The sequence below is a fragment of the Salmo salar genome, chromosome 21 (genome assembly GCF_965601325.2).
Source record: "Salmo salar chromosome 21, fSalSal1, whole genome shotgun sequence".
Taxonomy (NCBI): Eukaryota; Metazoa; Chordata; class Actinopteri; order Salmoniformes; family Salmonidae; genus Salmo; species Salmo salar.
Genome location: NC_138311.1, coordinates 16,577,662 through 16,594,255, shown reverse-complemented (window position 1 = coordinate 16,594,255; position 16,594 = coordinate 16,577,662). Strand labels below are relative to the sequence as shown.

Below are 16,594 nucleotides of genomic sequence, written 5' to 3'. Positions count from 1 at the left end.
TTACATTAATTCATCTATTACATGCAAACTGCAGAATATATGGTCATATAACCCAATGTGGTCCAATCTACAGGTGGACCGCATGTCTTTTCCCTGTGGCTGTACCAAGGAGGGGTGTAGCAACGCGGCCGGCCGGGTGGAATTTAACCCCATCCGTGTACGGACCCACTTCCTGCACACCATCATGAAGCTAGAGCTGGAGAAGAGCCGCGAGCAGCAGCAGGCCTCCCCTGCCAATGGTTACCATGGCGAAAGCAACGGCCACAGCCACGGCAACCCGCTGGTCCAGACCCAACATAGTCTGGAGTACTCTCTGATAGACCCAACACTCCAACAGTCTGCCATCATGCACCTCCAGACAGCTGACAACATGGAAGAGCCTCTAGATGATGAGGATGAGGACGATGAGGAGAATGAGGAGGATGAGGAGGACGAAGAGGACAACAGCAGTTTATGCAGCGGACTGTCTGACTCCAGCACTCAGAGCTTGGCTAACAGTGACTCTGAGGAAGAGGATGAGGAGGAGAAGTCGGAGGACTTTGAGGATGGCGTGAGCACGCCGCCTGTGTCCCACACAGAGGTTGTCCCCCTGTCCTCTGTGTTGTGTTACTCTGATGGCACCGTGCCACAGGACAACCACATTGAAAAGCACATGAATGGAAACTCTTATTTACTCAGCTCCCAAGCCAAGTATTATCAGCAGGAGAACCCCAATGCTGTTGCCTCTGCCAACGGGACGGCCAGCAAACCCAGTGAAACTTACGGGGAGGCCTTATCGTTCCCACACCCAGTTAGCACTAGCAACGGGGCCATGCCACAAGGACCATTCAACATGGCCGCCGACAAGGCAGAGCAGTACACAGACTACCCCCACCAGGCTGAGGAACAGTACACCAATCAACACTTTACCCTGACCAACGGCAGAGCAGCGACCACTGCCATGGGCTGCTGCACACCTGACCTGGAAAACAACATGGTCCAATCTAAAGGAACATTCCCTGAGCAGCCTGGGGGCATTAGCCAGATGGAGTTACACAACAACTACCTGAACAGTAAGAGCTCCCAGGAAGGCTACGGTAGTAACGGGAAGTGTTTTGTAGCAGAGCAGCCAAAGGAAGTGTCTAGTGCTAATGATTTGTCTGAAGGGCCTTCTCTAGCAGACAGTACAAAGACCCCTGCATTAGCAGAGAATCTCCCCCAGGTCGCACCAGTTTAGTGGGCCTAGCTCACCTGTCTGTAGACTTCATGTTGTGTCTTTTCGTAATGAATGACCCACCGGGCACAGTTCAATGTCAACTAACGTGAATTCAATGTGAAATCAACAACAAATGTTACCATGTCGCTGGATTTAGGTTAAAAGCTGGGTGAAAGAAAAGACTAAATGCCTTTAAGTTGATTCTTTTTTGCAAATCCAATCAGTTTTCGACATTGATTCAATGTCGTCGCATAGATTTTTGGGTTGAAATGACGTGAAAACAACGTTGATTCAACCAGTTTTTCGCCCGTGGGAAGGCTGACCAGGTGTTGAAGATCTTTATGGCCTTTAATGGGAACTAAACTTTCCAAGCAATTTGCAAGACCATATATTACATTGACATTATTTATCTACAAGTTCCATGATGAGAAAGATTTCTAATGAACCCCCTGATTTCTAGTATTCTAAACTGCAAGATGGAATCAGTCAACAAAAACTGAAAGCTATAAGCCTGTGCAATGTATCTCATAATTTAAAGGTAAGGTTTTAAGCATATATTGTGAGTGGGACTTTTCTATGTTTGTGTCAAATGTGCAAAAAAAATATTGTCACAGTTTATTTATTGGTTCTGAAGTATGTGTATACTTATGTTTTGATAACTATAAATGCATGTTCTTTTGTGTCTTTCAATGGCATTTATGAGAAATTGACCATGGTCAATTTGGGTTGATAACATCTGTATCAATGTACTGTACAAACCTTGTTATTGTGTCGTCACTTGTAATCCATGCTTTTATATGGTCTGGAAAAGCTTGAAACAGACTACAACTTTTATTTATTTATTCAGAATTATAATGCCAATAGCATCACTTCATTGGAAACATTCAAGTTAAAATGATTCATACAGTAGATGTTTGGACTACTAATGTAACACTTTGACAGCTCTCAAAGACCATATACAACTATCAAATATATGGCAACAACAGGACAATAATATGATCAGTAAATCATATTTCACGGGGCTTCATTTCCAATAAATATGTCATAATAAAAAATACGTTACTCTTCGAAACTGGGGACAACATTGGTATTGCTGAGTTGGACAGGGAAATGATTTCAAGTACATATTTGCACAAACATTCCGTCCTCTTATGACAACTGACAGTAAATACCTGAAGAGATTGTTTGTACAGATAAGAACGTTATTGTGTGACACAATGATTGAAGTGTGAAGCGCAATAATAACAGGAAATGCAAAACAACCCTTCGAAGGTTTTAATGAAAGTCATGTCATACTCTTTGAGAGCCACATCAGGCATTTAAGGTCGGACAATCAAGCAAGCCTATGATTCATATCAGCGCCAAGTTAGAGAATGACTGATCAGCCTGAGACATTGGGAGAAAAGTATGATTTGCAGAAAATCTGTAAATAACTTTGAACCCCTCATATGAAATAACTTACTTGTAAGGCCATTGAACAGAATGCTCCAGATTTGTATTGCTACAACTGTATTAAAACGTTAGGGACAGCCTTTACAATGAAATACCAACATTCTCTCCCTAAATTCCCTCTCCATAAAAGGAGTGGGCAGCCCTGCATGTATCCCTGTCCTCTAAGTCTGCACATTGTCTCTATTCAACCAACACTACTTGATTTGTGATTCTGCACCTGACTGAAACACAAAATGTTACCTCACCTCATTGGCAAACAAAGTGTATCCAGCTGTCAGCCAATCAGTGCTACTGTATTGACTATACCGTATCAGTGCCAAAGCATTTAAGGGAAGGCAAGATACAGTAACATTGCATCCAATTGAGTAATTCTGCTGTGTTTATGATTTTCAGTATTTATTATGAATGATATATTGAAATGTGTATTTATTGTGCTTTACTGAACCGTCTGTATTGGATAAAAACGTTTCTGTCTAAAATGCTGCTTGTGAGTTGTACAGCTCCATGTGCCTGATTTCATTATCGCTTACTATAATGTGAAACAGAATACTTTTTGTACGGAATGGTATAAATGTTTCAATGTGTTTTGGTTTTTTAACGTTAGATAAATCCAAAATGTTATGCAATTTTTTTGTTGCGTTTTTGCTTTAACAATACATGACCTTTAAATAAAATGAAACCATGTGTTGTTTTTCCTTTATCCGTTTAATGCGTTTAGCTTGAACAACTTTTATTTAGAAAAAAAGGGTACAGTAACAGCCCAGTAAGGATGGGTCAAGGATGAATTCCTTTGTGCACAGCACCCTCTTCCGTTGAACATAAGAAATGGTGAAGAATGGTACTCATGCCATACAGCATAGGTGTGAAACTCATTCTACGAAGGGCCTGGTGTCTACGGGTTTCACACCCTTGTACTTGATTGATGAATGAAGGTCACTAATTACTAATGATCTCACCTGGTTATCTAGGGCTTAATTGAAGAGAAACAGACACTAGGCCCTCCATGGAGCAAGTTCAACACCCCTGCCATATTCAGTCATTGTACAGAGTTCCTTTTATGAAAATGGTAAACCTCAAGGATCCAAACATAAAAAGGCACACGGTTCTAATTTGTTGACAGACTGCTGTAGACCCATCTGTTTCTAAGTCCCAGCCATATTCAACAAAATTCTAACATTCCATTGTCAGTCAGCATTCTCCCATAGATTCGTATAAACTAGCCCACACCCTTGCATCGAAACACTGACGTTTGTGTGATACTGGGAGCTCTGAGACTTGAATCAAAAACTACAATCATACATTCCATGTTGTAAACCAAGTTAACATTTTCTCCCATTTAAGCCCACATATACATTTTCCAATCCCCATGAACATGATAGAAAAACCATGTACATTCATTTAATTCTCAAGAAAATTATTTTACAAAATGTGTTGTCAAATATAGAAAAATACATTCCAACGATCTATGCATGTTAAGATATGTCAACCTTAAATTATTCCCTAAAACCCTGACATCTAAAGTATTAGTTTACTTTATTAGATTTTTGATAAAAATTGGCAGGGCCCAATCAATCCAGCTGTTCCTGTAAAGAGAGATTTCAAAGAAAGAAAAAATTACAATATTTCATTGCAGTCAAACTTGAAATGAACCAGATTGTACACAACAGGTCATTTCAAATACCACAGCAGTGACTGGAATTGTGTTTCAAAATGCTATGTTGATAAAGTCTCAGAAAAAAAAGGTTAACTGTATACATGATTAAAACACCTTTGAACGCCCCCAGCCAAGCAATACGGAAAAGCAAAAGAAAATATAATTTATCTGGCAAGTTCCAGATGATTATGAATTAGAGGTACCCAATTAAACAGTACCACACGACTCAAGCCCTTGGTTAAAATGCCACTTTGGAGACCTCATTTTATCCTCCTGCTTGTGAGGAAAACCAGCTGGATGAGAGGGGAACCAGACCCTCTAGCAATGGTAATGGAGGATTCCCTGTCACATCTGATAGACTAGTTCGCATAATAAAAAAAAATAGGCAGTAGTGGTAGATCTTGAATAACCTATAATAAACATTTTAAAATAGATTTTCCCAGTATACTTCTTATCCAGTAGTTCTAAAAGTAGAGCTTACGAGCCAAAAAGTATCCCCGAAAAATTGCATACGTCACATATGTGCACCACGTAATTTCTCTCTGAGGGGCTGAACCTCATTGGCTGGAACTCGAATTGCTAGGGGGCTGGCCCACGTGGGGGAAAATTTAAGGAAACTGGCACTGCACCGCTTCCAGTAAATGGATTTTCGTGGCTAATTGAGGTAAGACAGTAATTCGCCTCAGATTATGCATCCAGCCCATGGCGGAAGGTTTAAAAAAAAGACTAACTAGTTGCCAAAGTTCTGGAGCATGTCTTTAATAGAAAAGAAAAAAAACCTTGATTAGTCTTTGGTGTACAACATCGAAGTTATTCAGTTTGTGCAAGAGGCAAGTGCACTATTGCATTATTTGACAGTCCATTTTGTTGTTGGTTTTCACATTTATATTAATAAATTATTCAGTGTGGGCAATAAAGAACAAACCTTGGTAATTAAATAAAATGTAATGTTGATTTCCCTCCGAAGTACACAAAAAAGAAAAACACAAGTTGTATTCTTCAAAGAAATCTCTCTTCATTCAGTATCCATCCAAAGTCTTTCCACAGTCCCAGCTACCTCCGTCAGTCTACAGAGAGCGGTTGGCGTGTATGACAAGAAAAACAATTCCTTTACCCAAATCATGATAAAAAAAAAAAGGAAGGAGTAAAACAAACAAGTCTTCAGTATCAGTTTGAACGCTTCCTTCCTGAGGTCACGTTCTCAAAAATAGCAAACTTTCCAGCAGCAGTTCTTATATGTATAAAAATAAATTAAAATTCAACTTCGATAATAAAACGTAAAAAATGTACGCCAATTGCTACTTGTTCTAATGGTCCTAGGATACCAAGGCACACATCGTCCACTAGTGCCGAGGACCATGTCTGTCCTGTAGTCAGACGTAGAACCACAGCTGGTATCTGTCTGAGGGGTTGCAGGCCACCAGGGAGGGGTGCTCATGACGAGCACTCAGACACAGGTTCCATCCTGGGATGTAGAATAACTGGTTCTACAGAGAGGAGACAGATTAGTCACCAACATCCTCAGTAGGAAATCACTGACATCCACTTCTATGGTGAAGATGATGGAAGAGAACAAGGCAAACTTCCAACAATTTGGTAATAATTGACAGTTTAAAAAAAAGGGGGAAAAAAAGGCTTTCAAGTACAAATGTTGACTGAACCCATTAGGATAGCAATGTGGGTATTTGGTCTCACCTCCCTTAACTCCCACTTCTGTTCTGCTCCTACAAACGTGTTGCGGCCTTTATACTGGCAGTCTTCCAGCTTCACGGCTCCATCCGTCCCGTGCAAACACAGCTCCTTCTGAATGTTGTGCCGGATCTCATGATGGGTCGAGTACTCAAAATACTGAGGGATCACAAAGAACACCAGAAGTAATCCTTTTGATTTTGAAAGTGACCGAGAAAGTACTTCAGCATTTCCTTCATGACAGAACCCAGTCCCTTCATTCCCTTCCCTCTGACCTGGTTTCCTCCGAGGCCGTGGCATGGATACAAGATCAGCGGTTTCCCTCCCTCGTTGTTCTCCCCTGCATCCAGACATGAGTCTTTACCTACATTTTTCACCTGGAGGCACAAGGAAAGGGATTTCAGTCAGATTCACAAGCTGTTCAAACAAGCCCAGCCACCTCCCAACCTTAGGTAGTGTGGAGCTGCTCTCTCCCCTGGCCTACCCTGGAGCTCTCCTCAGAGCCCTCTGGAGATGCTAAGTGGAAACCCACTATTGCCAGAAAGCTCTCTGTGGTCTGGAAAGAGTCTGGGAGAGGGGGGAGGGGGACTTACCGAGCCAAAGTGGAGTGGGTTGAGATCGGGCATGAAGACCTCTGGATACACATTTTTCAAATACCAGGAGAAGCTCTTGCACTGCAGCCGCTCCCGGAGGTCCATGCGACGCCCGACGTCTCCAAAGGCCCTCTGTGGAAACAATTCCAGGCAGCAGCCATTAAAAAGGGGGGGGGAGACTTTCCTCATTACTCACACTGCCCAGGCTTTGGACTGGGAGGAAAAACTCCATTACCACTTCCCCACAGTCGGTCTAGTGCTGGAGCTCCGTGGTTGATGGGTGACTGCTTGAAGACAGCACCATGTGTGGCAGAGTTTCAATCTGCCTGATCTTGTTTCAAGTAATTGACACGCACAAAAATTATCCGGTACACATACAGAAGACAACGGAGATGAAATACCATAGCAAATGATGAACCCTCTAGTCCAGAAATGACTGACTTTTTCCCCCTCTCTCTGCTTCATTTAAATTCATTCACGCCATCAACGTTTCAAAAGAATGCACGCAGACATTGCTCAGTCATTGATTCACCGATTGCCAGTATAAACAGAGTATTTCAAGGAACAGAGAGCTTCTCCAGGCAGGTCTTCAGTAACGAGAGCATTCGAGCGAGGTAATGACGTGGATGCTGTAAACAGCAGTGTGTGATGATAACTACTGTAGCTGTGCTCCTTGAAGCGGTTAGCGTCACAGGGGGTGTTTGAAGGCAGCAGGAGAGGCCCCTTGGCCTGCTTCACTCTGAGGTACGTAACTACACATGGCCTGAGGGGGACTGTTTATGGCGTGGAGATGAGAACTTGTGTTGGGGATGCAGCAGCACGACAAATCCCCGTCATTTAACAGATCCTGCTGCCTCCAAAGGGCTCCCCTTCCTGCCTGTTAACAACTCTAAACACCTAATAGCCTGGAGCCCAGCAGAAGGTTTTTTAGAGGGATACTACTCATTTCACGTCACATAGTTCTACAGTACATACTAGGGACCTCAAAATGTATGTTCCCCTCAGGGGAATGGGTTTGTACATTCAACTGTGTTCAGACGATACCTAACCAAAAGATGATCTTTGTTTAGGGGGGTCAGTGCTCTAAAATGAGTCTCTCTGGGGAACATGACAAAGCTACAAGAATTTATGAAGACTTTATTTCCAAAACGCTAGATCACATAAAAAATAAAAAAATAAAAATTCACATCAGCCTGTGGCTGCCCAAACTTGTCCTACGAGGGGGATAACAAGTGGTCTGCAGTCAGAATGAGAACATTCATATGTCCATGTGGGATATAGTGGAGGGCAAACATTCCAGAGCAAACTGCTCCTGCTAAAGCATTACTTTAGGGAATAGATTAACTGGTTTAGAACTCCTGTCCCATTTCTTGGGATATCAACCTGCCAAGCTGGGTTTAAATAACGTACAACAACTTCACTCAGAAATACCACATACGTCTTTGGCCAGCTGGGCGGCTTGCTGGTTGCGTCGGTAGAAGATTTCCTTGTAGTCGTCCATCCAGACCTCGGCCAGCCGCACTTGGTTGCGTGCTATCACCTGGGTGCCCTTGGGGAAGGTGTGGGGGCTCTTGGTGCGGAACACGTGACCCACGATGGAGCAAGGGATGATTTCTAGCTGACCCCCACACTGCCACACCTACAGACAGAGAGGCAACACACCCAACACTGTTAGTCATACTTGGTAACCAGTTGGTTGGGTTCTACTGCACAATACAAAGATATAGAGAATGAATCACAAAAAAAAAAATGACACTAACACAAGGCGTTTCCTAACTAGAAAGCCAAGTGAATCAGCTCATACTCTGAAAGACATTTCAATATTCTCGCCGCCCCAGATTTCCATTTGTTCATCATAGCTTCCGATGAGATAGAAGTAGTCCTTGGAGATAGAGAAGAGGCCCCCAGCAAACGTTGGTGTCCTGTGAGGTAAAAGATATCCACTGAATAGAGGGTCCAGATAAGTTTGTTTACACACAGTTGAAAAATAGACAATTCACAACCAGCTAATCAAGGTATATAGACACAGGCGTTTGTCATGTCAGTATTTCCTCCTGAAAATAGGCATTCAATCATTCACAGAGTTCTTCTCACTTGATAGGATAGGTCTCATCCTTCCGCCGTTGTTTCTCGTGGTCCGGTAGACTCTCCCAGCCGAAGGACAGGCCCCAGTCGAAGTTACCACGGTTGTGGTTCTGCCCGTACGGCGAGGGCTTCATAAACTCAAAAGTGTTGAGGTCAATGGTAGTGATGTCAGGACTCACTACTGCAGTGTAGTTCTCTGCTATCCTGGCCAGTAGAGGCTCCAGCCAGCCACTGAAGCATTCACCTGTTGGATACGCATTCGCCACCAGCCTTAAAATAGAACCACTAAATAACATAGCATTTTCAAATGCGAAACACTACATCGGCAAGGAACATAGAAGGCTGTTGTATAAACAACTCAATTTAACACTGATTTGATCTCTTCCCTGGCCAACCCAAAGCAGGCTGCCCGAAAATGTTACATTCGAATACTCATAATGTTTTGTGGTTTTCCTGCCATGCCCGAAACAGCATCTGCATAGTGCTCATATTCTGGGGTGTAGGTGGATAAATAAACAGGCGTGTCTAAAAAAAAAAGGCAGAGCTGTTCTGGTTGTTCCAGCCTGATGACCCAATTGTTCGATGTGTGTGCTGGGGTGTGGGTGTGCATGTACTAACAGTGAGCGTCGAGGAAGGTGAGGATGTCTCCGGTTGCCACCGAGGCTCCCAGTAGCCGAGCGGTGATCAGGCCCTTCCTCTCCCGCTGACGCACCACATGCACGATGTGCAGCCGCTTCAAATATTCATCCAACTCCTCTTTCAAGGCGTCTGTGAAAGGAAATGAGCCCACAGCATTGGACCATGCAGATCTAGAACGGACAGTCAAGATACAGTAATGGACCTTGTAACACTTTCTGGGAGAGTTGGCCTCTACCTCAACTTGCTCCCCCCCACCCCAGTATGGAAGCTTGACCTTCTACAGAGAGAGCGAGACACAGAGAGAGACAGAGACACAGAGAGAGAGACAGAGACACAGAGAGACAGAGACACAGAGAGACAGAGACAGAGAGAGACCATGGCTAGCTGCCAAGTTTGCCTGATCAGTTCCTAGCCTTATCCCATTGGGCCATGGAAATAGCTTTAGTACAGATGTCTAATAGCAGGCTATTCCCAACAAACGACAGAGGGCTTTGAGTGTCACTCAGTTGGGCTGCATTCCCTGCTTCCTCGTCTTTTTACCCACAGCCTCGTTTACAAGAGAAAACAGACATATTTCTCCACACCGCCACGGACTAGCTAGCCCCTCTTAGGAAAGTATTCACTAGCAGTGCTGCTTCCTGCTATAACCCCCTTCACAAGATGCCGGGGCTCCTGCCTGCACATTTCATGGCACACCAGCAGGCCGCCCAGCAGGCCGACTGAAATCAATTCCAAGTGAAAACAAGGTGGTCTTGCCGTCTGCCTGGCTGGCCAATTAGTTCCTTACCGTCCACACTGGCATCGTCCACCAGGATGATCTCCTTGAGGAAGATGGCAGGGGAGGTGTGGAGGACGCTGTACACTGTCCTCAGCAGAGTAGTCCAGCCTTCATTGTGAAACACAATGATCACGCTGGTGGTCAGCAAAGGGGGACAGCGCTTGAACGTTTGCTCGATACATCTGCAAAAGAGCATAATTTTTTTTTTTTTTTAAGTGTATTTTTGGGTCCCTGAGAGGCCTTTCAGTGCAGGACTGTGGTTGAAACATCTGAAGTCTTCCCCTAAAGGGGTGTCTGTTTCAGTTGTTTCACTGGGATGTGAGACTCCCTTTGAAATGCCAACCGCATCAGACAGTCTGAACCCGTGTAAATTACACCATTAAAAATAATAGGAACATGGACAGACTTGTTTAATTAGCCAAACAAAACTAAGCGTTTTCTTGACCCAGACACATTTACTGGGCACGCATGCTGAAACAATGTTTCAGACAGAGAAACTCAGCCTGTGGTTGGAGTGAATTTTTCCTCAATAACTCAAAAGAGAATATCAAAAGACTTGGGAGTTAAAAACTGTCATTTCTGTTGGACACATTATGGTTATCTCCTTCCTTCTGTGGTCATTCAGAATGTGACTTTGGTTTCATATCGAGCCACTGAGACAAGACATAAAAGTATATACAAACTGAATTCCTCTACAGAGAAAGTGTTCTATTGAACACCACTAGATGGTGCTAGGATGTGATGAGGAGAAACCCCACTTTTGATGTTTGCTTCATATTAGGATGTTTTACAAGATATACCCTATAATAATAATAATAATAGAATATCATCATAAACAGGGCCACTAACCCCAAGATTGACTCTACATTTTTACATGGCTACGTAGCCGAAGCATATAGCACTGAGACAATACATTTTAGACAGCGGTGTAAAGTACTTAAGTAAAAATACTTTGAAGTACTACGCAAGTAGTTTTTTGGGGTATCTGGACTTCACTATTTATATTTTTGACAGCATTCCTGATTAAACTATGTACTTTTTACTCCCATATGTTTTTCCCTGACACCAAAAAGTACTTGTTACATTTCTAATACTCAGGCAGGACAGAATTATTGTCCAATTCACCCACCTATAAATATAACGCTTTGTCCGCCCTACTGCCTCTGATCTGGTGGACTCACTAAACATAAATGCTGTGTTCGTTAATTGCCAGTGTGCACATCTGTCCGTAATTATTATTATAGTTTTTTGTTTTTTTATTGTGACGGCTGGTTTGCTAAATATAAGGAATTTGATGGATTCCCTCATACACTTAGGTTGGAGTCATTAAAACTCATTTTTCAAACACTCCACAAATTTCTTGTTAACAAACTATAATTTTGGCAAGTCGGTTAGGACATCTACTTTGTGCATGACAAGTAATTTTTCCAATAATTTTAATTCTTATAATTTATATACAACTTATAATTCACTGTATCACAATTCCTGTGGGTTAGAAGTTTACATACACTAAGTTGACTGTGCCTTTAAACAGCTTGGAAAAATCCAGAAAATGATGTCATGGCTTTAGAAGCGTCAGATAGGCTAATTGACATCATTTGAGTCAATTGGAGGTGTACCTGTAGATGTATTAAGGCCGACCTTCAAACTCAGTGCCTCTTTGCTTGACATCATGGGAAAATCAAAAGAAATCAGCCAAGACCTCAGAAAAAGAGTTGTAGACCTCCACAAGTCTGGTTCATCCTTGGGAGCAATTTCCAAACGCCTGAAGGTACCATGTTCATCTGTAGAAACAATAGTACGCAAGTATAAACACCATGGGACCACGGCAGTATAAACACCATGGGACCACGCCAGTATAAACACCATGGGACCACGGCAGTATAAACACCATGGGACCACGCCAGTATAAACACCATGGGACCACGCCAGTATAAACACCATGGGACCACGCAGCCGTCATATCGCTCAGGAAGGAGACGTGTTCTGTCTCCTAGAGATGAACGTACTTAGGTGCGAAACGTGCAAATCAATCCCAGAACAACAGCAAAGGACCCTGTGAAGATGCTGGAGGAAACAGGTACAACAGTATCTACATCCACAGTAAAAATGAGTCCTATATCGACGTAACCTGAAAGGCCGCTCAGCAAGGAAGAAGCCACTGCTCCAAAAAAGACAGACTACGGTTTGCAACTGCACATGGGGACAAAGATCGAACTTTTTGGAGAAATGTCCTCTGGTCTGATGAAACCGAAATATAACTGTTTGGCCATAATGATCATCGTTATGTTTGGAGGAAAAAGGGGGATGCTTGCAAGCTGAAGAACACCATTCCAACCATGAAGCATGGGGGTGGCAGCATCATGTTGTGGAGGGACTGTCCCTGCTGCAGGAGGGACTGGTGCGCTCCACAAAATCGATGGCATCATGAGGGAGGAAAATTCTGTGGATATTTTGAAGCAACATCAAGAAATCAGTCAGGAAGTTAAAGCTTGGTCACAAATGGGTCTTCCAAATGGACAATGACCCCAAGCATACTTCCAAAGTTGTGGCAAAATGGCTTAAGGACAACAAAGTCAAGGTATTGGAGTGGCCATCACATATCCCTGACCTCATCCTTTTGTGGGCAGAACTGAAAAAGCATGTATGAGCAAGGAGGCCAGCTCTGCCAGGAGGAATGGGCCAAAATTCACCCAACTTATTGTGGGAAGCTTGTAGAAGGCTAGCCGAAACATTTGACCCAAGTTAAACAATTTAAAGGCAATGCTACCAAATACTAATTGAGTATGTAAACTTCTGACCCACTGGGAAAGTGATGAAAGAAATAAATCACTACCATTATTCTGACATTTCACATTCCTAAAATAAAGTGGTGAACCTAACTGACCTAAGACAGGGAATTTTTACTCTGATTAAAATGTCAGGAATTGTGAAAAACTGAGTTTAAATGTATTTGGCTAAGGTGTATGTAAACTTCCGACTTCAACTGTACATGCATACATACAGATACTTTTAGTCAAGTAGTATTTTACTTGGTGACTTGAGTCATTTTCTATTAAGATATCTTTACTTTAACTCAAGTATGACAATTAGGTACTTTTTCCACCACAGAATTTAAAGCATGGATATGGAAACAACTGTGATGGCTACCATAAGAGCACAAAAATGGCCAGTCAATTATGGAGAGATAACATACTCTGGTGGTCTGGTGTCAGGACCCAGGTCACGGCTGAGAGAAATGCGGTCGCTGGCGTACAGGTTAAAGCAGTGTTTCTCCTCTCCCCGGTCCTTCTCCTTCTGTTCAGCAGGGCTCAGTTTATCTGTGTGAAAGGGCTTCCCAGAGGCCCCGGGGCTGTTGGGGTCCTGAGGTGGACGCTCCAGGGCTGGCCTCAGCTCAGCAGCTGTGTAGGTCCCTGGCAAACAGGAGAAGTTCCCTGCATTGTCCTGCTGACGCACTGGGGCTTTGATCTGCATCTTTGGCATCGCGTCCCTAAAATTATTGACGGCCCCCATCACCATGCCCAGCACGGAATCCCGTTTGACAGCCATCTCCTTCAGCCAGGGCTCTTCTAGGGAGGGACTTTGGCTTACTACCTCACGTTGTATTAGGAAGAGAAATGTGACAAAAATAAGGGCCACTACCACCAGTTTTAAGGGGTGTAGTCGCCTTCTGAGAACTCTGCGGAGACCACTCATTCTTCTGGAGATGTGTGGGGTAGATAGCTTTGAGACAGAACTTCACCTACCAGTCAGTTGCACCACCAGAGGAGGTAACCTTAAAAAGAAAGAAAAGGTGACAAATTAACAGAGGTAAAAAGCAGAATCACAAAACTCAGTTTCACATGAATGGAAAACAAGTATTTCTTCAAAGCTGAGAACAGACTGAAGTGTTACATGCTATGCCACTTTGGATTATGACCATACACAAGCAGGAATGTAACAAGATATGTGATTGTTTTTCTAAACAACCTACTGCCCATCAAAATAGTTGGAAAACGTTCTACTGTACAGCAGTCTAATAAATGACAGGATAGACCAGGCTACTATAAAAATTATTGTCATAGTACCCGCATTTTCACATTCTTTTCGGGAAAATGATATGACTTACCGGGACGTTACATAAAAAGGATGGGAAATGGACTCCAAATTATTGATTTAAAAGTCCATCAAGTTATGTCGAGCATGTGGCTAAACGAAAATCATCTGCGAAATAACGTGAAATTCCAGAGTAAGTGTTGCCCAAAAAGAATACAGTTGTGCAGCGTTTCTCAATCTTTGCACACTACTTCCGTCTCGTTGGATCCAGGTGAGCTCCTTTCAGGTAGAGGGTGGGACCCTTATATTTGGCACGCCTGCGTAGAGCGGATCTCCCTTTGTCAAAGCACTAAAGTCATGCCATTTGTTACATTAGTGAAACATTGCAAAACAGTGGCTTAAAAATGATGAATGTGTCATTTGGCGCAGGAAGTATGAGTCTGTGTGTCAGTTGCAAAAGTCACTTTGATTTACTTCCGCTACAAAGCTATAACTCGCTGTGCCCCGTTTGGTTAAATACAATTTAAAAAGTGTCATCTTGCAGAGTAACTTTGTCTCATGCAATATTGGAAATAGTCTACACCGCGGGATATGTCTGATCTAATAATGGTATCAATTCTTAAAATCATGGATTTGTTCAGCCATTCATTGAGACTGTTGCTGGGTTACAAATATCGGAGGAACGTAACCTATACTTCACTGCATCCAATCAGGCTAGAAGAATAATGGGTTGCTTACAGAATACGGGTTAACCTATAACCTACACTGCAGAAATAAGTGAGGACAATTTTTTGGTTTGTTTAAACAGATCAACATCGGGCATGAGCTATGTTAGTTTATGTACAAGTGTTGAATTATAGTAGGCATAATACAATTAGAACTCAAACTGTTTATCAGAATTGCCAAATATTCAAGCAAAAGCGCTCAAGCGCATCTGTTACAAAGTATCATACAGTAGGTTAGCATAAGAAAGCTATAGAACTCCTCAGAAGGTAAAGAGCATTACACGACAGGCAAATACGTTTAATGTTACGGTTTACACTAGAATCAAAGTCCAACCTTGAATTTATCTCAAGGCTTAAGAAAAGGAATGACTGAACATCTGCCACTCACCGAACATGTTGGACCCTCTGAGACATATCCCAACATATTCCTGTTTGCCAAGTCACCCCTGGCAGATGGTGTTCGTAAAGTGTTCGATGCTTGAGGTGGTAAAGATAAGACGTGGACACCGTAGACATTCGGAGGAGGAATACTCCGGTGCGCAGTAGAAGTCTTGTCAAGTAGGTTCACCGAGGGACACAATTCACCGCGACTGTTCTCCTGTACTTCTTGGTACTTAGCCTACAGATCACAATCTCACCGAGTTGTGGAAGTGACTTTTTCATATGCAAGAGTAGTCCGTCTCTATTATATATTCTATTTGAAATAGGCGAATAGCTTATGCGAATAATAGGCGAGTCTCAGTGCATTCGGAAAGTATTCAGACCCTTTGACTTTTTCCACATTTTGTTACGTTACAGCCATATTCTAAAATTGATCAAGTATATGTTTTCCCCCTCATCAATCTACACACAGTACCCGATGTCAAAGCAAAAACAGGTTTAAAAATAAAAAAACGGAAATATCAAATTTCAATACGTATTCAGACCCTTTACTCAGTACTTTGTTGAAGCACCTTTGGCAGCGATTACAGCCTCGAGTCGTCTTGGGTATGACACTTCTCCCATTCTTCTCTACAAATCCTCTCAAGCTCTGTCAGGTTGGATGGGGAGCGTAGCTGCACAGCTATTTTCAGGTCTCTCCAGAGATATTCAATCCAGTTCAAGTCCAGGCTCTGGCTGGGCCACTGAAGGACATTCAGAGACTTGTCCCGAAGCCACTCCTGCATTGTCTTGGCTGTGTGCTTATGGTCGTTGTCCTGTTGGAAGGTGAACCGTTGTCCCAGTCTGAGATCCCGAGCAGGTTGTCATCAAGGATCTCTCTGTACTTTGCTCTGTTCATCTTTCCCTTGATCCTGACTTGTCTCCCAGTCCCTGCTGCTGAAATACATCCACACAGCATGATGCAGCCACCACCATGCTTCACCGTAGGGATTGTGCCAGGTTTCCTCCAGACGGGACACTTGGCATTCAGGCCAAAGAGTTCAATCTTGGTTTCATCAGACCAGAGAATCTTGTTTCTTGGAGTTTTGGCAAACTCCAAGCGGGCTGTCATGTGCCTTTTACTGAGGAGTGGCTTCCGTCTGGCCACTACTATAAAGGCCTGATTGTTGGAGTGCTGCAGAGATGGTTGTCGTTCTGGAAGGTTCTCCCATCTCCACATAGGAACTCTGTCAGAGTGACCATCGGGTTCTTAGTCAATTCCCGACGAAGGCCCTTCTCCCCCGATTGCTCAGTTTGGCCAGCTCTAGGAAGAGTCTTGGTGGTTCCAAACTTCTTCCATTAAAGAATGATGGAGGCCACTGTGTTCTT

General features: G+C 43.1%; 2 protein-coding genes across 9 annotated transcripts in view; one reads left to right on the top strand and one right to left on the bottom strand.

The window, feature by feature from the left end:
- The window catches only part of LOC106581794 (cysteine-serine-rich nuclear protein 3), a 72,710-nt gene extending 69,363 nt beyond the window's left edge, over positions 1–3,347 (top strand). For all 7 annotated transcript variants that reach the window (XM_045704470.2, XM_082966996.1, XM_014164106.3 and 4 more), the window contains one exon: positions 74–3,347. In XM_045704470.2, the coding sequence (XP_045560426.1) occupies positions 74–1,216 (1,143 nt within the window). In that variant the 3' untranslated portion in view covers positions 1,217–3,347. The remainder of the gene's footprint in view (positions 1–73) is intronic.
- A 1,692-nt stretch (positions 3,348–5,039) lies between these two features.
- On the bottom strand, positions 5,040–15,732 carry LOC106581795 (UDP-N-acetyl-alpha-D-galactosamine:polypeptide N-acetylgalactosaminyltransferase 3 (GalNAc-T3)). 2 transcript variants are annotated; one of them, XM_014164109.3, is made up of 11 exons: positions 15,234–15,732; positions 13,282–13,860; positions 10,095–10,267; positions 9,287–9,436; positions 8,678–8,912; positions 8,388–8,505; positions 8,022–8,222; positions 6,584–6,715; positions 6,266–6,367; positions 5,997–6,149; positions 5,040–5,788 (listed from the first exon to the last, which is right to left on the bottom strand). In XM_014164109.3, exons 2-11 carry the CDS (start codon positions 13,779–13,781, stop codon positions 5,675–5,677), a joined length of 1,878 nt encoding a protein of 625 aa, XP_014019584.2. In that variant the 5' UTR covers positions 13,782–13,860; positions 15,234–15,732; the 3' UTR covers positions 5,040–5,674. The 2 variants fall into 2 exon arrangements, with proteins under 2 accessions (XP_014019584.2, XP_014019583.2); XM_014164108.3 differs by lacking the exon at positions 15,234–15,732 and adding an exon at positions 14,194–14,411.
- Between the last annotated feature and the right edge of the window lie 862 nt (positions 15,733–16,594).

Bases quoted from the DNA above. Each gene is read 5' to 3' on its own strand.
- LOC106581795 (XM_014164109.3), bottom strand. From the start codon at position 13,781: ATGAGTGGTCTCCGCAGAGTTCTCAGAAGGCGACTACACCCCTTAAAA. The intron at 8,223-8,387 runs GTATGAGCTGAT...CTCTGTCTGTAG, and splicing joins ATATTGAAATGTCTTTCAGA to GTGTGGCAGTGTGGGGGTCA. The intron at 6,368-6,583 runs GTAAGTCCCCCT...TTGTGCCTCCAG, and splicing joins ACCCACTCCACTTTGGCTCG to GTGAAAAATGTAGGTAAAGA.